At 38.2% G+C, this 24,381-nt stretch overlaps 2 protein-coding genes across 11 annotated transcripts in view; one reads left to right on the top strand and one right to left on the bottom strand.

Moving 5' to 3' along the window:
* The first annotated feature begins 12 nt into the window (after nt 1-12).
* On the top strand, nt 13-24,047 carry LOC102220996 (sacsin-like). The gene is made up of 8 exons (XM_023337021.1): nt 13-117; nt 667-712; nt 2,542-2,629; nt 6,400-6,511; nt 7,357-7,503; nt 7,600-9,016; nt 9,596-9,684; nt 9,814-24,047. The coding sequence occupies exons 2-8, from the start codon at nt 684-686 to the stop codon at nt 20,718-20,720; spliced, it is 12,789 nt and encodes a 4,262-aa protein (XP_023192789.1). The 5' UTR covers nt 13-117; nt 667-683; the 3' UTR covers nt 20,721-24,047.
* The window catches only part of dip2a (disco interacting protein 2 homolog A), an 89,789-nt gene continuing 87,164 nt past the window's right edge, over nt 21,757-24,381 (bottom strand). For all 10 annotated transcript variants that reach the window (XM_023337022.1, XM_023337024.1, XM_023337023.1 and 7 more), the window contains one exon: nt 21,757-24,340. In XM_023337022.1, the coding sequence (XP_023192790.1) occupies nt 24,088-24,340 (253 nt within the window). In that variant the 3' untranslated portion in view covers nt 21,757-24,087. The remainder of the gene's footprint in view (nt 24,341-24,381) is intronic.

Below are 24,381 nucleotides of genomic sequence, written 5' to 3'. Positions count from 1 at the left end.
GGGCATAGTGAGGGTAGGGTGAGTCAGTGTTGGAGCAAGCCTTTATAAACGACAGGCTGAAGCAGCATCTCTCTCAGTGTCAAAGGAACTGAAGACCTTCCACACGTTATGACTCAGGTACTGTGAATTTGTTGCTTCGTTGCATCCTTTTAGGGTTTGTGAGTATAATATAACTTCTAGGACAGAATTGCAAGAGATATAATGTATGAGAAACAAATAATAACTTGATATTTGTTTCTATTTGTTTTTCCAGGTTTTCCTAGATTTATTTAATTTTATAACAACATTAGACTTGGTTTTTGTTTGTCGGTGGCAGAAAAGGTGTGACTCAGTTAGGGCTGCATCACTTAAAAGTTAAAGGAACTTAATATTCTGTTATTGCAGATCGTTTTCTTGAATCAGCTCTGGGAAATAAGTTTCACCAGGGTTTTCTAAAGCTGTTAAAAAATCTAATCATTTTACTAAAGTAGTTGTGCTGACTGTTTATTAAGCCAACAATCTCATAAATACACAAATTAAAAGAATAAATACAAAAAAGAATGTTTAATTTATGATAATGGTTTTCTCTATGTTTAGACATTCACTCTACAAATTAAGAATCTGTTTAATATTTCTTTATTTCTGTACTGCATTATCTTGTGTTACAATATTTGGTTTCTTTCACAGCATCCAACTCAAGAAGGATGAGTGGGAAGACCAGACATAAAACCCGGTAAGCTGCCCCACCTCTTCCTCTTAAGTGAAGCAACTTAGACTCTGAATACTTCACAAGGTTTTGAAATGTTGTGTCGTGTTTTGTCATGACTAGTCAATTGTACTGCAAGAACAAGTACATTGTTGACATCAAACTAAAGCATGCATTTTCATGAAATGTTTGTCTTGTGAAAATTATGCCACCTCTAGCACAATTGTGGGTTAATGAGTGGAGTAGTTAGTTTGCAATTGAAAGTTGAGTTTGACCCCATTTTCTTCTTTTGCAAATCAATATACCCCTGGCAAGGCACTCGACTCCAAGTCACCTTCATCTACTAAACACAGCTTAACAAACTATTCATAACATTCCTAGGATGATTTTTGCTGCAGTAAGCTGCTTATCACATAAGAGTAGTGTTAAAATGTAACTATAATGACAATACTGTTATTTAATGAAATCAATAATATATGTAAATCGTAATGTTTGCAAGTTTGTAGGTGTTGCTGAAAAACATATTTTTGATTACAGAACATAGCAGCATTTGCAGTTATTGCTTCCAATTTTTTTTTTTTTTTTGAGAAACAAGGAAGTACAAAGTGTTTTGTCTACGCGTGATTGAAAAATTAAGCAAACATTTCTGTAGAAGTACAGATAAAATCAAGAAGTGTACTTCTGACAGGAGCCATCAGATAATGCTTCTGCATGTTGGTGTTCCCGCTAAAGCCTTTCCCCCCCCCCCTAATTTTCCCTTTACAACAATCTTACAACGTCCTGCAGTGTGTGGTGTGTTACATGGTGGTGTGTTGAATATGCCTGATCTAAAATCCATACATTTATTATATTTAGCCTTAAATATTAAGGACAAACTTAATATCAATGCAAGTTTTGTCAACATGTGTTGACAAGGTTTTGAATCAAAAGGAAAACACAAAGTTCAACAATTTGATATGGGTGTATGTTCCAGAAAATCTTCATAATTTTCACATTTTTAGAACCACATACCATGTTTTTAAACATGCCAACATAAATTACAAGATAGGGGAAGAGGAAACAGTGGGACAGCAGCTTTAGGATGTTCTGGTATGATCTGTATGATGTTGTTTTGTCACTATTTAAATATACCTAGAATTGTGACCATATTCAGCTCCTGAAATGTGAAAGACATTTTGGTTATAATATTTATAATCACATTCTACTTAGCGTCTTTCCCTAAATGTAGCCTTATTAAGAGTTATGTATGGTGCTCCTTTAATTTCCATACCTGAATTTTTCATGATTGAAATATTATTTATTTAAATATTTGTTGTTCTTGCATAGCAACACATTTCATAGAAGTAGCATTGTGTTTCCCTATGCTTTATAAATACAAAAGCATTACATTTTGCTGCTGTGAATTCACTGATTAAATGGTAAATGTCCTTCATTTGTATGGGACTTTATCAAGTCAGACGATCCCAAAACACTTCAGACACTCAGTCATTCACACATTCAAATACATTTTACACACTGATGGTGGAAAGCCACAATGTAGCCACAGATGCCCTGGTGCAGATTGATAAAAGTGTGGCTGCCATTCAATCAGCACCACTAGGTCCCTCTGACCACCGCCAGCAGGCAGCTGAAATATCTTGCCCAAGGACGCAGTGACTGAAAAGACAAAGTGGGGGAGTTTGCACCGGCAACCCACTGGTTACAGGATGAACTAATCCCTCCTGAGCTACTGCTGATTATGATTAGGCACAACTCCAATTAAAATTCCTTAGCTGAAAGGGTAAATGCAGATTAAGCATATCTTATACCACTGATTTTAATTTTAATGTTTAGTTTTTCAATCTTATTTTCTCTAGGAGGTCCTTTGGGGCTACAGCTCCACCTTTTCTTGACTACCTGAAAGATATTCTTCGTCGATATCCTGATGGTGGACAAATTTTGAAGGTCAGTATATGGTGTTCACATTATGATTATAGCAATGGCTACTTATTGCCAGAACAGGCATAAGCCTTACATACTAAATGAAGCACAAGAGATTGATGCTTCTCTCACATTTACAGTGTTTTTAATATTCAGTTTATCTGCTGTAGAAAGTTTACCAAGCCTGCAACTATTACAACCCCTCCCCAAGACAGCAAAGGATAAATTCTGGGTGTAACACAAAACTGTAATCACAAAACAGTTGATGTCAGTAGCAAAAGACAGTTTATTTACAGTTTATTTTACAATTTAGGTAAAATATCAAGCACAGGAGAAGAAAAAGACACAGAAGTTTTATGCTTCAGGCTCTCTGAGGCCAACACAACAAACAAAACACTCCCTTCTACCTCTAAAATAAAAGAATACTTTCAAGAAGTAAACATAAAAGGTACAATTCCTGAGCTATTAACACAAATACATAATTTTAGTTAGCCACTTAATTCCCCACAATATTGCTCACAATTTAAGTCCCCAAAGACAACAGTCAGCACACAGACAAGATCAAGGCCCATGGAAAAAGGGGCCTGACATCTCTGGCATGGAGCTCTTTATGGAGTGACTGACGAGCTCCAACACATTTCACCTGGCAGCCAGGTAGAGCTGAAACATAAAGAGAGGGCTCTCATTAAGAGAGCCCCTAGAGGTCAGTGAACGTAACAGCAATTTCTGTTTTGTTCTCTATTTGTCCACATTTCTTCCATGTGTAAATGGCACAGTTCAGCATCAGTATCACCTTGCTCTCAACACATTTGAATATTATTTTATAAAAAGATTAGTAATAAAATGAAGCTCTTTCTTGTCAATATGTTGACAGTGATTGCTTTTACCAAAGAAGACATGGTAAAATGAATGCTTATAGGAATTGTAGGTATTGAAACTTCATCACGGTTCATGAGAGTAACAACATGGGGAGAGAAACTATCTTTATGGATTAGAGGTGATATTATTATCTAATCTCACCATATTTTTATGACAGGAAGATTTATAAAGTTGATGTCTATGCACTCCTTCACTTCGAACTGCATTATGTATGACAAAAAGTTATCCTCCAAGCGTGTGGAGGCTTTTTTTTTTTTGCTGTCACTACAAGTCGTAGGATTTTTATGATTTTCAGAAGTTCTCAATCTACAGTTTAAACTTTTCTTGACATGGCAGTAAATATTTTACAAAGTATGTTATAAACTGCAACATGATAAACGAAGCTCAGTTCAGCTAGTCACACTCTGAGAGACAATGTCAGGTGTTTTTAGTATTTCTGTCATTTCCATTGAAGCCAAAGCATTCAGTAAAATCGGATGGAACGTTTCCCAAATATTCTCTGTGTCTGTATAACTTTTTAAAACTGTCACTTCATTCTTCATTGAACCACTGTTGGGATGTATTTCTTAGCTTTTTTCTGGACATATTCTAAATGTTTGTGTTCTACAAAAGTGTAAGCAGATATATTAAACGATTATAGCTAAGGAGTTATCTTATTCAGTATCATTTTAGTAATTTTATCATGGTAAGCCAGGGTTTTCAGGGTGCCACCTGATGTGCCATCAGGCTTTAGTTGCTCCCCCAACCCAACCCTCCTGCCCTGCTTTGGCCGGGCAGGAGGGTTGCCTCCAATGCATCAACAAGGTGTTGTTGATGCATTGAACTATGCCATCCCTGCTATCTTTCAATCAAAATTAATGTGAATGAGGTTCACTTGCATAAACATTACATTGCTGTTTGTTGAGCTACAAATAAAGGATAATTGGTGCTTGGATTAAAGAATAACTAAAAGTCATTGAAAACAAGGAACACAGTCAAACCTGTCCAACCCACTTACGAGTAAATCGTTGATCTTATGTGGGAAGTGGAACAGAAATGTAGCCTGTCCACATTTTGGAAATATCTTCCATTACTGAAACCTAATGCTGTGTTTGTTCCTTTAAAATATTGCACTTGCAAGTCCCATGAAAGTTTGATACATTCATTTGCTTTCAGTTACTGTGATCCAGTCTTGTGGTCTGTGACCCTTCAGCAACTCCAGTTGCTAAGTGTTGCTAAGTGACTAATTATCATTAGTCTGTTAGTTTGAACACAGTCTTAAAAAAAAAACAATAATAAAGAAATAGTCAAAGTTGTGTTGTGGGTACCCAGCTTGAAGAGTGACTCCAGTCTAAGTCTGAAACCTGAGTCAACATGTCTGGGCTATTGTATTTTACACATTCTTCACTTTTTAGCATTTCTGTCATTTCCATTGAAGCCAAAGCATTCAGTAAAATCGGATGAAACGTTTCCCAAATATTCTCTGTGTCTGTATAACTTTTTAAAACTGTCACTTCATTCTTCATTGAACCACTGTTGGGATATATTTCTTAGCTTTTTTCTGGACATATTCTAAATGTTTGTGTTCTACAAAAGTGTAAGCAGATATATTAAACGATTATAGCTAAGGAGTTATCTTATTCAGTATCATTTTAGTAATTTTATCATGGTAAGCCAGGGTTTTCAGGGTGCCACCTGATGTGCCATCAGGCTTTAGTTGCTCCCCCAACCCAACTCTCCTGCCCGGCTAAAGCTAAGCAAGGTTTTGTAGATGCATTGAACTATGCCATCCCTGCTATCTTTCAATCAAAATTAATGTGGATGAGGTTCACTTGTTCTGGTGTTTAAATGATTGCTCTATTTAGTGCAAATGTCACACTGCTTTGGCTCATTCAACGTGAACTTCCAAAAGCTTGATTATATGAGAAACCTTGTGTATGATATATTTGTGCCACCAACCCGAGCATGCAGTGAGATCCCGTACGAATAGGCTTTGCATGTTTATGGGGGAAATCTGGGTTTCATTGTTCAAAATTGTCATTTGCATTTCATTAATGCCTTGTGTTTACATTGTATCACTCCTGTTTAGGATTAAAAATAAAATACAAGCTTACAATAATTTAAAACAGGATAGGCCTCTGGAGCTTTGTGGCAGACCTGACTTGGTGACCTGAGTGAAGTTGGCCCCCCCACCTTCTTCAAATCAGACGAAATGGGTGTCAATCAACTCGGCTACATTTGTGCTGGTTTGTGCAGCAAAGATTTTCATTTGTGCAGCTATCATTTTAAAGATATTAAGAGGGCTGGTTGACCTTTGATGACCTCTAAAACATTTCTTAATATCTTTAAAATGATAGCAGCACAAATGAAAATCTTTGCTGCACAAACCAGCACAAACGTAGCCGAGTTGATTGACACACATTTCGTCTGATTTGAAGAAGGTGGGGGGCTGGTTGACCTTTGATGACCTCTAAAAACATTTCTTAATATCTTTAAAATGATAGCGGCACAAACGAAAATTTTTGCTGCACAAACCAGCACAAACGTAGCCGAGTTGATTGACACCAATTTTGTCTAATTTGAAGAAGGTGGGGGGGCCAACTTCACTCAGGTGACTTGGTGGGGTAGGGAGATGTGTGTATAAGGACGACTGGGCCCTCTCTTTTCTGAGTACTTTGCTCCGTGTTTATGTTGTATTTCATAAAAGTAAAAGAGGACAATTAAACTTGTGTAGGCTTCTCTATTGCTTGATTTTCAACCAAAAGATTAAATGGTACAAAACAATTGTTCATTTTATTTTTCACAAGCTTTTTTTTCCTTCAAACCAAAGAATTTGATCTGAGTCTATTGATTCCTCATTTACAATTTAAGCTGGGTGACTTTGTCTTGTTGAGCTTGGTTGGGTTTTAATAATAATGTATCTTATTTTGAAACAGGAACTCATTCAAAATGCTGATGATGCTCAGGCAACAGAAGTGATTTTCATCCATGATGAGAGGAGCTACGGCACTGAGAGTCTTTGGAATGCCAATCTTGGACAATATCAGGGTATATATGTTGATTTGTAAATAGTTCTTTTGTTGTAATCTACACTTGATTTCATGATAATTTACCTGCAAAAAATGTGTCATTCATTTACTTTAAAGAAAGATAATTTTTGTATATCAATAACCTGCCTTTCCTATTGTTTACAAGGCATACATCTACATTTTATAATTATAGAACACCATGAGTATTAATTACAGACAATTCTGTTTTTATGTTGCAAGGTTCAGCTTGTTGTAAACGAATATTTTAGTAATCGAGTAATCTATTGATTATTCTTACAGTTAATCAAGTAATCGGATAAAATTTTATAAAATAAAATATTGGTAAATCTGGCATAACAGCAGTGTTACTTTCGGATATTAATATCAGTCCAATTTTTCATATTTGAGTATCCCTAACAGTTACTTATGTAGAAAATTAACCTGTAACAATAACAGCTCACTTTCTAAGTTAACTTGAAGAAAAGTTATACAAAGGTACGCCCCTAATGAGGCGGAAGTGAGAGCTCTGCGCAACGCAAATAATGTCCCGGCCGGAACACCTTGCGCTAAATAACAAAACATACATTAACAAAGCTTCGAGGCAGATACATTTTCCTCGAGGAATTTTAATAATCGAGGTACTCGAATCATTCTTGGAATCGTTTCAGCCCTAGTTCAGCCATTTTACACCAAACAGTTTAAAGAGAAATACTATTGTGCATGTTGTATCTGTCCTTACATTCAAAATAAGCTATTTAGTTTTCTCAATTCAAGCTGAAATTACAGAACAAGCACTTACAATTAAATATTCCAGCAATCCCAAACAGATTTATTCATTTTGTTACTGACTGACTTTTTGTATAGGCCCTGCTCTGTATGCCTACAACAATGCTGTGTTTACTGAAGACGACTGGGAAAGAATTCAAATGGCTGGAAGAAGTGGCAAGATCAATGACCCGAATAAAATCGGGAGATTTGGAATTGGCTTCAACTCCGTTTATCACATAACAGGTAAAATTTATTTGTTAGAAGGATAACATGCTTTGACTTAATGATTTTAACTAAGAGATAATTTTAGAGATAATAAATAAAAGCATTTCTCAACAGATGTGCCCAGTATTTTCAGCTCAGGACATCTTGGATTGATGGATCCCCAAGAGGAAATATTTGGTGATAAGGGGTTTTGGTGGTTTTTGAATGAACCTGAAGACCAAGAAGCTTTGATGACAATGCATGACCAGTTCCAGCCCTACAGAGACATAGTTTCAGTTGTAGGCAAGCAAGAATGGTCAGCAATCATAGAGGATCAGCACTTCTCTGGGACACTTTTCAGGTTCCCCTTACGCAACAAAGCGTCAGAGATTTCAGACAATCTATATGATTCCGATAAAGTGGTTGAGCTTTTTGATAGCTTCATTGCAGATGCAGACTTGAGCCTTCTCTTTTTGAAAAGTGTGGACACTGTGTCCTTGATCCACATCAGTCAGGATGGTACCATTAACACCAGGCTTCAAATAAAATCCTCAGAACCAACAGAAGTTCTTCTGAAGCAAGAAGATGAGTCTGATGTTGAAGGCTTGACAAGAATCAAATTGATAACTCTAAATTCAGAAGATCAGAAAAAAACACAATGGCTTTTAACAACAAGCACCATGAAAGAGGGAAAAGCACCAAACCTTGATGACCTTGCCAAAAAGTTGAGCTTTTTACCCAGAGTTGACTTGGCATTTCCGCTTGATGAGCAGAGAGACTGTGGTCAAGGCAGATTGAGCTGCTTCCTCCCTCTCCCAAACAATGAATCCAACAAGACCGGTCTCCCAGTTTATGTCAACGCCTGCTTTGGTCTCACAGACAACAGAAGACACATCAAGTGGCAAGAAGAAGACCAAAAACATGACGAACATGCTTTGTGGAATGAATTGCTTGTGAAGAAGGTGCTCCCACAAGCTTATGTGAAGATCATCCAAGATGCCATCAAACTTTGTCAGCAATCTACTCTTCCTGTATCTTCTGTGTACAACCTGTGGCCTGATGTTACTCAAATGCAGCACAAAGACAAATGGCTTGATATTGCTGTGGATGTTTTTCATCACTTACTCAATGAGAACATGGCTGTTCTCTCTCTTGCCAGAGATGAAACACAGTTTGTCCCTCTATCAAAAGCTGTGATACCCTGCAATGGACCAACAACAGCTGAGACAGTATCTGCCATTAAAAGGACTTTAGTTTCCTGCGGGGAAAATCTTGTGAGTGTACCAGCTACTGTAGTGACAGCCATTGAGACATTTACACACACCAACCCACAACATGTAACTCCCTGCTTCCTCAGAGTGGTTCTCCACAGGTCTGGTGTTCATAACATTAGACAAGAAGATAAACTGTGTATTTTGGAGTACATATTGAGTGATGGAAAATACAAAGAACTGGAGGGTCTTCAGCTACTTCCTCTCAGTGATGGATCTTTCAGATCTTTCACAAAGAAAGAAGAGGACACTGCTTTGATTGACAACAGGGAATTTCCAAGGTAAGGTTATAGTTTGTCTGTCTTTATGTTAATTTTAATAACTGAATTGTGCATGAAAGCATGTCTATTCAATGGTTAGAACTGTTATTTCACTCCAGAAAGATTTTGTGGTTAAAACCCAGCTGCATTTGGCTTGTTCCTCTGCCTTCATCATGTATGCTTTCACAATCTTGGCAGCATTTATTCAGGGGGTTTTGTGCTGGCAACAAGAACTTTAGTGTAATTAAGTGTGCCACACGTATTGGTGTGCCTTCTGTGATACTCTTGTACACCTTTTTCCCCAATAACACAACACCTAGTTTTCTCCTATGACATTTCATGTTGAAGCATACAAAAAGAAAGTGAGACACAGCTCCTCTTTGCAGTTTGATTATTCACGAATTAACAAATCATTTTTGGTTTTCATTAGCACAACTGCCTCATTGTCCAAAAAAGCATTGTTTTTTCACTTTAGATTATTCTATTTGATTATTTCTTCTTTATTGTATTTTTTTAAAGGTAAAACTTTTGTCACTGAAACTGGACTTAGTTTTTGTTAAATGCATAACAAGTATAATAAAATAGTGTATGTTTTTGCAGAACACTTTTGCCATACTGCAATCACCTCTTCATCCCCCATGATCTACGTTCAACTTGCAGAAACCATCTGGAAGAACTGGCCAAGCTAGGTATGTTATGTTGACTTTGACTTTTATAAACAAATGTTATGTTGACTGTGTGATTCCACATAAAAGATATATGTTTTCCTTTTTTAAAGTAATTTTGCTATATGTTTTTGTTATTTATCTGTTTTCCAGGGATATTCAAAGTCATCAACACTAATAAAAAACACATAGAGCAATATACAAGAAAATTTCTACCACAGGACTGGAAGCAGATGGAGAAAAGGCTTGTTACTTGGAACACCAACAGAAGTGACCATCCACCATTAGATTGGCTTTGGGAATTCTGGAGGTTTCTGAACTCTCATTTCAGTAAGTTAAGTTGCTTCATGGAAATACCTCTGATACCTGTCAGTTCCCTCTCTGACAGTCAGCCTGTATCACTGGCAAAGCTACAACAGAGGACAACCCTCATTTTTCAGAACCGAGGACAGAAAAGTTTGCCTGACCAAATAGCTCAACTGGTGACCAAAACTGGCGGTACAGTGGTGAGAGGAAATGAGTGGCTTAAACATGAAGACCTTGAAACTTATGTCCCTAACCCATCTCCAAGGAACATCATGAAGGTGTTGATGAATTTAGACTCTGGGAAAGTCATCAAAATTGTGAAGTCTGAGTCTCAAAAGACAAGAGAAAATCTGAAAGACTATTTGTCCCATTTAAATGCTCTCTCAGGTCAAGAGAAAGATTTCCTCATGAAGCTTCCTCTGTTTCAAACTATGACTGGATCGTTGGTCACAGCTCAATCAAAGCAGGCTTTGGTTCTAACATCTGGTCTGGTTATACCCTCAGAGTTGCCTGTGCCTGATTCAATTATTCAGTGTGCTACTGAGGCTGATCACAGACTTTTAAAGCTGCTGAAAGTGAATCGCTTGAGCCCAGATGCAGTAGGCATTATCCTGATTGACAGCATTAAGAATGGTACCTGCAGTAGTCAAGGAGCTAAGAGCATAATGACTTGGATTTTGCAGCATGGTGACATTCTTTTCTCTCAAAACCAGTACCTAAAATACAAGTGTCAGGAACTGAGATTCATTGAAGTAAAGAGAGAGCTGAAACAGGCTGCAGACTTTCTTAATCCAACAGTTAAAGCCTTTAAGATGATCTTTGAGTCAGATAGCTTCCCTCCACCAGTATACACAGAAACACAGCAGATGCTGAAAAGCCTGATAGATATTGGATTGATAAACAAAGAGGCAGATTTGACACCAGAGCATGTGCTCTATGCCACCACACTGGTCGAAAACCTCAAAGTGAACTCTGAAAATGAGGCTTTGAAAAGAGCACAGGTCCTCTTGGAAATGCTGGATGGCTATGATCTACTGTCAAAGTTTTCTGATCAGCAACTTCATCGCCTTAAGATGATAAAATGGATACCATGTGATCAGCCTGGAACTGAAAAACGAAATAGATTTGACAAACCTACAAAGAGCTGTTTCTGCAGCTCAGAGGAAATAAGACACACAATGTATGAGGACATTGTTGGAGAGGTGATGCCTCTGATGGGGAAGCTCAGTGATAGAGTTAACACCAAGCTCGGCCTCAAACGGCTGCCTCCACCTGAGACAGTGATTGAGAATTTGTCAATGCTGAAATCAACTGTACGAGACATGGATGATCCTGACACTAATGTGGATTTCAAGAGAAAACTTCATAGCATTTACGGGCACATGCAGCAAAACATCTCTGAATTTGCAGAGTTGATGCACAAGGAGCCAGACTGGCTGTGGGCCAATGACCAGTTTGTTTCTCCTTGTGATTTGGTTCTTAACTACCCTCAGGATCTGGATCTGAGCTCTTATATTGGGAAGGTACCAAATGAATTCTTGCCATTCAAGAAGCTGCTTCAGAGATGTGGTCTGAGAACGGCACTTTCGAATGAAGAAATTGTTGATATTCTTTATTCTATCCAGCAAAAAATTGAAGCAAGACAACAGCCTTTTGCAACTTCAGGCGAAGTAAATGTTTCCATTGAGATTCTCAGCTGGTTGTGGAAAACAAAGCAAAGAGTTAATGGTGACATCCCAGTGCCAGTTGTTACAGAAGATGAACAGTTTACCCTGAAACCACAATCAGAGGCACTCCTCTGTGATGTAAACAAAAGTAAATTGAAAGAACTTCAGATCAGTGAGGAGAAAATGTATCTGCTACATGAAGAAATACCAAGAGCAACAGCTGAATGGTTGAAAATAAGGTTTCTAAGTAACTACATCCTTGCTCCAGAGTTAGTAGGCATTGAACAGTGTGGCCAATCTGAACCGATAACTATGAGGATAAAAAACATTCTTAAAGAGTATGATGAAGATAGTGACATCTTCAAAGAACTCATTCAGAATGCAGAGGATGCTGGAGCTGATGCCTGTAAATTTTTGTTAGATTTCAGAGAACACAAAGATCCTCCTGAAAGTCTTATTGATCCTGACATGGCCCTATGTCAGGGACCATGTCTTTGGGCCTTTAACAATGAGCAGTTCACAAGTGATGATTGGAAGAACATAGTCAGAGTTGGCTCAGCCTCAAAGGAAAACAAAGTGGAAAAGATTGGAAAGTTTGGACTTGGATTCAATACCGTTTATCATGTGACAGATGTTCCCTCTATCCTGAGTGGTAACAAACTTCTCATACTTGACCCAAATGTAACTCATTTAGGAAAGCACATCCAGCAGAAGACAAATCCTGGAATCAAACTAGATCTCTCTCAACAGAGACTTTTCCATTGCTTTCCTGGTCTATTTGGACCATATGAAGGTATTTTTGACTGTAACTTCACCCAAAAATGTCCTCCAAAACCTTTTGATGGCACGCTAATCAAACTACCTTTCCGAAGTGAGGAAGAAGCTCAGAGATCAGAAATAAGCAAAAAGGTATACCATGAACAGGATATCTTTGTTCTACAGCAGAACTTCATGAAGAACTCACAAGCTCATCTGCTTTTTCTCAAGAACATCAACATGTTGTCTCTAAAAAGTATCTCAAGCAATGTATCAACACCACTGAGGGATGAAGAAATACCAACCCTCCTGGACTTAGTTAAAACTGTTGATAATACAATGAAGATTTCAAATGAGACCTTCATCAAGAAGCAGCAACAAGCACAGAAATCATTGATGAAACATGATATTAAATGCACAAAAGTCATTGATAGCTCCACAGTCCAAATTGTCCAGATAACTAGCAAGCAATTTGGTGAAACTGAAGTACAGTCTTGGCTCATTTACAACTGCTTTGGCATTGGTCAGTCTCTGAAAATGGTTCTTCAAGAGAACAAAACAGAAAAGGAGAAGGCTGTATTCTCCTTGCCCATTGGAGGGGTTGCTGTGCCTTTGCAACAAGATACAGAAACAGGAAAATTATCTCCTCTACAAACAGATTTCACTGGACAGGCATTTTGCTTCCTTCCTCTTCCCATTCAGACAGGTCTTCCTGTAAATATAAATAGTACATTTGCCGTAATGAGCAACAGAAAAGGTCTTTGGGAAAGTGGAGTGAAACACAAGTGGAACATGGCTCTTCAAGAGGATCCTGTGGTGACAGCATATATTACTTCACTTTCTGCACTGAAGAAAATGTCTGAAAACAAACAACTTGAGGCTTACTGTTATTACAGATTTTGGCCTGAGAGAGAGAAAGTGAGTGATACTTTTAAGCCCTTGGTGGATGCATTTTACTCTAAACTCGTGCAGTGCTCCAGTGGCCTAGAGCTCTTTTCTGACGGAGAACACTGGTGCTCAATGAACAATGCAATCTTTCTACATGAATGCATTGAAGAAAATGCAGAAATCAGCAAACTTGCTGCTCAGGTGTGCAAGAAATACATGAAAGCACCAAACTTTGTTGTTCCTATCCCACTGTGGTTAAGAAAGAGCTTCAAACAAGCTGGGCAAGAAAAGGTTTTACAAGACAAGACATGGACATGGGAGAAGTTTTACCAAGAGATGGTGTTCAAAAACCTTGCTACCATGGACCCTAAGACCAGAGATACACTTGTGCTGCATGCAGTGGACCTCAACATAAAAGAAATTGACGATCTGCTGACATTGTATCCCTGCATACCTACATCAGACGGAGAACTCCAATATATCAAGAAACTTGTCAATCCCTCTGGAAGAGTGGCCTGTCTTTTTGAGCCAGATGAAGGACGCTTGCTGGGTGGAACCAAACAAGACTTCGGTTCACCCAGAAGGATTCAACGGTTGCTGGAACTTGGAATGGCCAGTGATCACCTTTCACTAGAGGACATCACACACAAAGCATGCACAATGACTGAAACCTGGAGAGTTGACAAAAAGAAAGCATATAAAAATGTAAAATGCCTTCTTGAACTTATGAAAAACCACCTGAATGACAAAAATTCTCCCCACTGGAAAACCTTGAGAATGACTCCATTTCTCCCAGCATTTTCCCCTGGTGACATAAAGATGAATGAAAACACAATGCTCCAACAACCCACAGCAATTTTCAGTGACAGATTCCATCCACTTGTTAATATGATTCATCATGTGCTGGATCATATTGGACTGAAAATACACAACACTGACCCTGTCTTGGACCTTTTAGAAGTTCAGAACAGTCCAGAGCCAGAGACTGTGCTTCAGCAGCTGCAAGAAGCCAGTAAGCGTTCACAGTCTTTGGACACATCTGTGCTTCACAAAGTAGCATATGAGTGCTATAAGTTTCTAGATCAGTGGATCAGTGGTTGTGAGAATGGCACTTTCATTTCACAGCAGGCCAATTCATTCCCCTTCATCCTCATTGGCAGCACATTTGTTAATGTCAACTGTGTTGCAGAAAATGAACAGTTTGAAGCCAAACCTTATCTCCACGTACTTCCACATGCCTTCACTAGTTTCAGGAATCTTTGGGAGACTGTTGGCGTTGGAAAAATGTTTACCACCACTCAGTTTTTCTCTGTGCTTCAAGAACTTCACTCCCAACATGAAAACAAAGTACTCCCAGAAAGGGATTTATCTATTTGCCTTACAATTTTAATGAAAGGGATATTTGAGACAAAAGAAAAACCAACTAAAGAGTGTTTGATACCAAATGAGCATGGAGTTTTGCAGCCCGCCAAAGAGCTGTTTTACAATGACAGTCCATGGATGCCAGTTGCTTCAGGTATCACATTGTGTCATCAAAATATCCCTCGTCCTATGGCTATCCACTTTGGAATCCAAACAACCAGGCATCACACTCTGAAAGACTGCACAGTTGACAACTTTTCCCCTTTTTCTTTCCATTTTGAACAGCAGGAACAACTAACTGTTCGAATTCAAAACATAATTGCAGCATATCCGTCGAAGAAAGACATTCTTAAAGAACTGATCCAAAATGCTGATGATGCTGAGGCAACAGAAATTCATTTCATATGGGACAAACGTCAACATGGCAAAGAAAAAACATTTGGGAAAAGCTGGAACAGTTTGCAGGGTCCAGCTCTCTGTGTTTTCAACAACAAAGTGTTTTCTGATGATGACTTGAAAGGCATTCAGCAGCTGGGAGAAGGAGGAAAACAAAACTTACAAGGAAAGACTGGGAAATATGGACTTGGTTTCAACTCTGTTTACCACCTGACTGACTGTCCCTCCATCCTAACTGGAGATGAATTACTTTGCATTTCTGATCCCAATCAGAAATACATTGAAAGTCATTCAGGCAAGCCTCCTCTAGGTATTGGATACAATCTAGTTAGCGGTTTCAAAAAGATGTACACTGATGTCTATGAATCATTTCTTCCTGAGAAATTCCCTCTTAAAGAAGGCACCATGTTCAGATTACCTCTGAGGACAAACATGGCAGCAAAAAGTTCAAATATATGTCAGCAGGATGTCACTGAGGATTGTATGAGGGAACTGTTCTCTGTTCTGTCTGAAGATCCAGAAGGATTAATTCTGTTCCTGAAAAACATCTGCAAGATTGAAGTTCATGAACTTGATACCACTTCCAAGAAGCTTAAAACCATCCTAACTATTGAAAGAACTCTGCAACAAGAAAGCAGAGTAAAAAAGGAAACATTTGCAAAGCAATTACAGAATGCACAGCAGTCTAAGAATCCAATAACCCCCTGCAAGACCTTCTATGAAATGACAGTTTCCACCTCAGATAAAAGACAAAGTGAATGGATTATTGCTGAACAGTTTGGATCATTCAAAAACAGTAATGAACTAAAAGCAGCTAAGAAACTTCCCCAGGGGGCGATTGCTGCACATGTAAAGAAAAATTCTCCCCACTCTGTCCTAACCACTAACAATGATTTCCAAGGTGCTGCCTTCTGCTCACTCCCATTGCCTGGAAAAACTGGACTGCCAGTACATGTGAATGGAAACTTTGAGGTAGATGCAAATAGGAAAAATCTTTGGAAAGTAGATGGCCAAAGTGTGAAGTCAAATTGGAATGAGAGTTTGAAACAACTAATAATCGCTCCACTTTATGCAGATCTCTTGCGTTACATTAGAGGTAAAATTAATGTCAAGAAAGGCTTCCTTCAAAGTCTTGGACACCATTTCAGTGATTCATACTTGCGCTTTTGGCCAATCAAGACAATAAATGTTGGTCCAGAGTGGCATGAAATGATACAACATGTGTACAGATCCATTAAAGAAAACGAACTTGATGTAATTCCAGTTCTGAAAACCTCGACATGCAAAACTGCAAGACAGGAATTGATAGAGTACTCTCTTGATTGGTGTAACCTCACAAAAACAGATCTTGTCCAAGCACCTTACCTAACAAACTCAACAAATGAAAAGATCAGTCTCGTTTTGGAAGCTCTTGGAATGAAACTTGTTCCTGCTTTCACAAAGATGCGCTGCATTTGGGAAAGCATACAGTCAGCTGGGATTGAAGTGAAAGAAGTCAGTCCTGCTACTGTGCGTATGTTTTTACAAGAAAAGGCCATCAATGATCCAACACAAACAGATGTGGATTTACCCTTGCCTGTAACTGCTACTCTCATCCAAAATGAAAAACAATGCTCAGAGCTCCTAGAGTTTTGTTTGAACGATTCCCAATTAAAGGAAAATGCAGAGAATGATTCCACATTACTTGATGGCCTTCCACTTCTTCTTACAAAAGACAAGCTTTTACGAAAGTTTAACTCTAAATTTCCAAAGCTGATTTCAAGATATGACAGGCTTTTCTTTGGCTATGAAAACAAATTTGCGGATCATGCAATAAATGGAAAACACAATCTTCTGGAAACTTTAAACCTTGTCAAGAAATTGACACTTTCAAATGCAGCAGAATTCTTGAAACCAATAATTCAAAGTCTTCTTCAGGGTTGTGAGGTCAATCCAGACAGTGGTCTTTATGTCCCAAATGAAAATATACTGAAGTGGCTGGAACCACTTTGGTTTTTCATATCAAGTGAAATTACACCAGAGACATCCAGAGTTGATAAAGAAAGTTTGACAGTAAAGGACGTGAAAGAACTCTTAAGTGACTGCTGCATCCTACCAGTTGTACATCCAAGAGGAAACAACAAACACCTCCTGCAGGCAATGAAAAACATGTCAAGTGTAATCCCACATGTCTCAGAAAACAACATATCACCAGTCCTCTGCAAACTTGGTTTTCTAAAACTTGACTATGTCTTCTTTTCAAAGTTACGTGAACAGTTAAACCAAATACGCGATGAACTCTTGGATGTGAATAATAAAATATCAGTTCTGGACCAAGCCTGCAAAATCAACCATTCAGAGTTCAGGTTCTTGTCAAGTGAGGAGATGAAAATGTTTCAGAACTTTTTACAGTCAGAAGTATCTATGTCTAAAGAATACAAGACGAAGCTTAAATCTTTACCAATTTTTGAAACAACACTTGGTGAACGAGTAAGGATTGATGGACCCCAAGAGGTATTTATCCTCAACAGCAGACATTCAGAGACATTTCCACATTTGTTCACTCTGTGCAACAGCAAAAGCACTTTCCTAAAATACAACCCTGAAAACCTTGGTCTGTCAGAAATGCTGGAGATCAAAATCCTGAGTGATCTAGACTATTTTATGAAGTTCATTCTACCATTTGTACAAACACTCACAGAGAAAGATACTCTTGATTGCTTAAAGCTGATATTATTAATGAGGTCTGAGTTTGACCTTTCCAAGAACAAGGACATCATCTTCTCACTGAAGTCTGTAAAGCTCATTCGAAGCTCTCAAGGTCGACTTGAGACTGCCTCGTACTACTATGACGACAGTGTGGAACTTTACAAGACAATGGTTTCCCAACAGAAATTTGTTCCACAGACATTTTGGACAGACTTGAGTGAGGGAAAAGATTATCAAAGATTACAAGCAAGAGACCTGATCAGGGAACTTGGAATGAAATATGAGGTGACCAATGATGAAATAATCAGTTTTGCACACCAACTGGAATCAGAAGCAAAAGAAAATAGAAACCTCAAAATGCTGAAACAGAAGTCAAAACTGCTTTTCAAAGAAGCCTTGAATAAAGTGGCCACTGACAAAAATGAAAGGTTGCTGAGAGACATTGCTGATATCAAGTTTATCTTTCCAGTTAAGATTCATGAAGATCTCTGCAATTATTATCAACCATCTGCTTCAGAGAATACCACCGTTCAAATCAGAGGATCTTTGATTGAAACAGATCCTAAGCATCAGGATTTGATTTGGTCCTCAATGCCAATTATACATTTGCCATTTCACGTCTCACAGAGTCTCTCACAAATGATAAAAAATGTTGGAGCTCACAAACAGCCACCTTCAGAAAATGTGACCAGAAACATGAAAAACATTTGTCAGTCTCCATGTAAAACTGATCAGGTCATCAAAACCCGTGCAGATGTGTTTCGGCATGCTTATGCCTACCTGCAAGCCAATGGCTTTGATGGACAGTCATTGTATGATCAGCCTGTTGTTTTGGTTGAAAAAGACAATGAACTTTTTAAAGCTGATGGTGTGTGCCTTTCACTTTCTCATGACCTTGAGTTCAGACCATACTTGTACCCAATTTCTTCACAAGATGCCTTGTATGCAGAGTTCTTTAAGAAAGTTGGTGTGAAGGAGGAAGCCACTGCAGTGCACTACTGTAATGTCCTAACAGCTGTTTATGATGATTCCTGGAATAAAAAACATCTGAATGGAAACCAGATGATTACTGTAAAACGAGCAGTTTACCATTTATTTCTCTTAATCAAAACTCAAAGAGAACAGACCCTCAATGGTGATGATCATACTTTGTATCTTCCTGCAGTTGATGGAAAGTTGCATACATCAAGTTCACTCTTCTACAATGATACAGTGTTTGAGATCCAAAGGTTGAAGGAAGGACTGGAGGATAAGTTCCTGTTGCTTGAGAAACTCAGCGAATGTCATCTGGGCAGTGACATCTTTGAACAGCATCGACTGGTGAAAATGTTACCTCAGAAACTGCAGCCTAAAATGTTGTCTCAGATCACTGAAGAGAAAGTTGTGGAATCAGACATGCAACCTTGTGAGCTTGGGAATGCTTGTGAGTTCAGTGGATGGTTTGATAAACATCTCTCCTCAGAAGGATTCAAAGATGGACTCATTTGTCTCCTCAGAGAACAGACTGAGGGTAAAATAACACAAGAAGATGCGACAGACATGTGTGAGAAAACATTTGGCAGCATTCAAATTGTCTGCTACAAGTCCCTCAAAACGATGCTTTGGCTGGATGAACAACCACTACACAAAACTGCCAGAGATACTGATGTATTTGTCAGACAAGAGCAACAAGGTCTAACCTTGTTCTTGAAACACAATGATGACATGGCTCCTAAAGTAATAAACAAAGTTAACATGATTTTGACAAAGGGGATTAATGCTCTTTTAGGCCACCGAATTGCATTAGTTCACCTCCCAGTGCTCGGACAACTTCTCATGTGTGACAGTCTGCAAGATGTGAAACAAACTCTGGCTGATAATGACATCCGTGATAGTGTAAATATTGAAACAAAAACTCTCAGTCCTCCAGATCCTGGGACAAATATCCCAGACGAATGGCATGATTCATTAGACATGAGCTTTCTGAACAACTTTGAAGAAGGGGAATATGTTGGCTACAGCACAAACAGCATGTACATTTATGCAGTTATTGTCAAAGAACTTCCAGGTTGCTCTGGAAGATGTTCCTGGAGATACAAAATAGACATTGGAGAGGATGAACCAGTAGAAGTCAGTCATCTTGACCTGTACCAATTTAAACGAGACAAAAAGATTAAAACAGATGGGATCAACTGCACTTCGTCTCTGGAGCTGGTTGTGAAGAATGTGTCACGTTCATGCCAACCCCCACAAAGTTCTTTACCAACCTGTCTTGATGAAGCTAAAAGAGAAATAGACAAATGTTTGGCTGAGATTTGGAATCTTCCTGAAGAGGAGAGAAGGAAAGCTGTCAAGAGACTTTACCTTAGATGGCATCCTGATAAAAATCCTGACTGCCAAGACCTCGCCACAGAGGCTTGTAAATATTTGCAGAATCGAATTAATGAGCTCAGCAATCCGTCAAATTCAGGAAGATCTTCTAATTTCAGAGACTTCTACCAGCAGTGGAACCAAGAAGCCAGGCATCACAGAAGTGGCCGAGAAAGATTCTTTAGATCTACTGGCTCTCATTTTTATAACTTTTGGACCCATTACACAAATGTTCCAAGACCAAATAAAGAGGAGGCCAAACGCTGGTGTAAACAGGCTCGATGTGATCTTGACGCAGCTCATAAAGACACAAGTGGAGGCAGCACAGAGTGGTGTCTATTCAAAGTCCATCAGGCAGTGGAAAAGGCTCTCATTGCAGCAGGATACAAGCATGATGGTGAACACACCACCAGCAGCTCAATTTCAACCACAGCAGCAAAGGTTTCCTGCTACCACCCTCAACTGAGAGACCTTCCTCAGATAGTAGCCGATCTGAAGTCACTGGGAGTGGACGCCAAAAAAACTCAATACCCCAACTGTCATCCATTTCCCCACATTCCTAATGAGAAGTTCAGGTCTGAAAATGGAATATTAGCAGTGAACAAGGCATCTGAGCTACTCAACAAAGTAGAAGTGTATGTAAATTAGATTGTGCTGTTAGATTGATAACATTTTCTTTTCTGTGTTAGTTTTTTTTAAAAGTGATTTCTACTAATATTTCATTCCTTCTATTTTGGTAAACCCTTTATTGGTGTTGTAATATTGAAACATAAAGAAACAAAAAATAATTGTACAAAATAGACTACTTTTAAAGAGTCTTGTGCATTTTATTTCATGACAGAAAACTTAAAACTTTGGATTATTTTATAAAATAGTAATATCAAACCATTTTTTTCCAAGTACTGAATATGTGCATTCAAAGCAATTACTGTAGAAAATGTAGTTTTATGTAATTCTAGCAACATTGTAATGCTAATGTAAAGATTGACACACAACTTTAATAATCTTTAGAAATACTGCCTCTGAATCATTTGTAGTTTATATCATTAAAAGAACTGAACAGTGTGTTGTCTACACTCTAATGCAGTGCACTGTATTTTTTGTTTGCTTCTTGGCAGATACTATGTTGGTTCATTATTATTTAGTTAATGCATTTTTTCATCTATATTTTATATTTGTTTCATTTTACAACATGCTTGCAGTAGATTCCCAATGGGTGATTATGTTTGAAAAATGACTAAGAATACTGCTGTTTACTGTATTATTTTTTTTTAGGTGTTTTCACTTTAATGTTATAACTGGCATTATATCATGTTTTATTTAGCTTACACAAAATGTTCCTCTTTCTAGTTTATGATAACCATAACTATTGTAACAGGAATATATGTTCCTTATAAATGTATTTTAGTTACAGTTAACTTAGCTGTAATAAAAACTTTGTTGCTAAATAAATATTGTCACTTGTACTCATGAATCATGTCCACGTGTGGTCTTTATGTTTAATCTTTAATCTATGTTTAATTTAATTCAAATTCAAAAATACTTTTTTTGATGCCAAAGGGAAATTAAATGTTGTAACTCATATTAATTCAAATATCAGCATAAGCAAATCTTATTGGTCATAGCCAAGAAGCAGACAAATAATGTTCAGGAGGCAGAAACAACAGACATTTTAAGGTAAAAGTACTTTTTGTTTTATTTTTATTATCAAATCATGTTATGAAAATAATGACAACTGACCATCATCTTAGACAATTTTATCTTCCTGTACATTACCATAAAACTTTGCTCTGACTTATGCAACATCCCTGCAGTTTCAGAGTACAACTGTCTTCTCTTTGTGCTGGAGTTTTGATCATCTCATCTTGGAAGTATCCATCCCCACCAAAGAAATCTTTACAAGGCATCCCACGTGAGAAACTGATTTTGTACACGAGTGAGAAATTCACAGATATACCAGAATTAGTCTTCATTTGGAGTTTCCTGTTGCCGCCTCATCAAAAATAATTTACACAAAATCTGTACATACTTACAAGTGTGGAGTTTGTCACTGAAGAAATTTTAAAATTCAAAGGAGCAACAAACAGGGTGATATGAGGATATTAGACAGTGAATTTATATTGTGCATTTGCAGCTCAAACTGTCATTTAACCTCATGGCACAGGAAAATTAGGGTAAGACAACACCTATGCCTACCGGAAATCATTTTCAATCATAGAAATGTTTAAGCATGTTTGTGGTGGCTGATGTTTGCATCAAGTATACCTATATTAATCTAAAACCTAAAAAAAATAAAACCTAGCTTCAATCTGCATATTCACACTCCATCACACTGCTGACAAACTAAGCTGGAATATAAGCAGGCATCTTAAAAACACTTAAGGCTTCATTTGTGTCCTTTAGCTCACAGCCAACAGAAATCCACAATCACAATCCTGTTCCTGTCCATCTTTAGATTTAAACTAATTAGCACTTTGGGAACGAAATCATTCACTGGGAGTGGACGCCAATCATCTTTCACATCACATGTTAAAACTAAGCAGTTACTATGTTACATGTCAAGATGTAGAAAACTATGAGATGGAGTCAACAAATGCACTCAACATTATCTCAAGGCTGGTGACACAAAAAAGCGTTATTACCCGATGTGAGTTGCTCTGCGATGTGAGCCAAACATTATTCTCTTATGACCTCTGATATCAATACTGATTTTTGTATTCCACTGTTTTTCTGAGGGATAATTGTCTGAAAATCCCAGCAGATCAGCAGGTTTTGAGGTACTAAGCACTGAATTTACAAGAGAATTTCTAATCACAAAACCACTTGCAATCTTGCAGCAAGTCATGGAGAAAATATTAAGGAAAGATCAGACCTGCAAAGTAGGCTGCCTTGCACACCAGGTTCACTTCCATTGATTAATATTTTCAAGTCAGATGCCTTATGTCCAAGTGAAGATAAAGGTTATTGATAAGAAAGTCCATCAATGACCTGATGAAATCCCAGGAAGTCTCAACTCTTGCAAATTCACACAAATTCAAGTCACAATTGCAGAGGTGTGACAACCTCTGCCTGTCACACCTCTAACATCACAAAGCTACTTTTAAAATAAATGTGTAGGATATCTTCTTACTAAAACAAAATATGTTTGCTAGTGGTTTATTTTTAGTGCAGTTTCTAATGAGTTATGCTGCTATAACCATCAGATAATACGAGGCAGTGCAGTAGCCTCATCATATTTATTTAATAATTAATTATGATAATTTGTGATTTTAGCAATTAGCCAATGTGTATTTAGTGTACCATAATGTAATGAAAGCTGTATATTCGGACTATGTTTTCAACTTCTATGCATGCCATAGAGAAGTGTGTGAAACTTCATGGACAGATCACATTCTGTTTGACTCACATCGTGTAATAACAGTAAGCCAAAATAACAACATTAACCCATCCTACCAAGCCATGTGCTCCTTCATCAACGCATATTCATGATGTGGACATAAATTAAGAGAACAGCTGTAATGCTAGGATGTATTTTTTATGAAAAGTGTCGGACGTGAACATGTAGTTTTAATGTTGTTTGGTGTACTGGAATAAGCACACGCTGAACATTCATCCATCTGAGCATAACAAAATAAATTACATCTACGCTGTAGTGTCGTATTATAAGCCTCCTGCTGTGCTGCACCAGGGATTGACGAGTCCAGAGTTATGATATACATCCAAAACTCACAGCAGTAAAATAAAAATGCCCTTTAAAATATTATTTGCTGATGCACAAAATCCACATGGGAAACAGACGTGAGGCTTGTGTCAGTCTCATACCTGCTGGAATTCTTAATTTTTTATTTTTTTTCCTAAGTCTTGTATCCATGTTTTGGTCTCATGCCTTGTTTTGAAGAGTAAGAGTCTGTCACTCAATGCCTTGGTCACACAAGGCATTCCTATTCTGCTGTCTCCAGGAGTGGGGCAAAAAAACCCAAAAAACAGGAGGGGGTAACCCTCTTAGATGGGCCCCTCACATGTTGTACGCCACATAAATAGGATCCAGCTGGTCGGCCAGGAAACCGTCTCTGAGATGCATCCGCTGCTTCTCCCCTCTGGAGTTGATGGGGATTACACCGGGGTCAACAACAACCACTACTCCCACGATGAGGTAGTGCTCCTCCAGGACAACGTTTGTCACCAAGGCCACCAGGTCCAGGGCCTCCTGCTCGGATCCCTCCAGCTCCACCACTACCACCAGGAGGTTGGTCCATGTGAACACCGCACTAAAGGGAGGCGGAAGGAGAAGAAAACAATGCACTCAATT

This window comes from Xiphophorus maculatus, chromosome 7, assembly GCF_002775205.1.
Source record: "Xiphophorus maculatus strain JP 163 A chromosome 7, X_maculatus-5.0-male, whole genome shotgun sequence".
NCBI classification, from domain to species: domain Eukaryota; kingdom Metazoa; phylum Chordata; class Actinopteri; order Cyprinodontiformes; family Poeciliidae; genus Xiphophorus; species Xiphophorus maculatus.
This window is presented reverse-complemented; position numbering and strand designations above follow the sequence as displayed.

Bases quoted from the DNA above. Each gene is read 5' to 3' on its own strand.
- LOC102220996 (XM_023337021.1), top strand. From the start codon at position 684: ATGAGTGGGAAGACCAGACATAAAACCCG. The intron at 713-2,541 runs GTAAGCTGCCCC...TATTTTCTCTAG, and splicing joins AAGACCAGACATAAAACCCG to GAGGTCCTTTGGGGCTACAG. The intron at 9,685-9,813 runs GTATGTTATGTT...TCTGTTTTCCAG, and splicing joins GGAAGAACTGGCCAAGCTAG to GGATATTCAAAGTCATCAAC.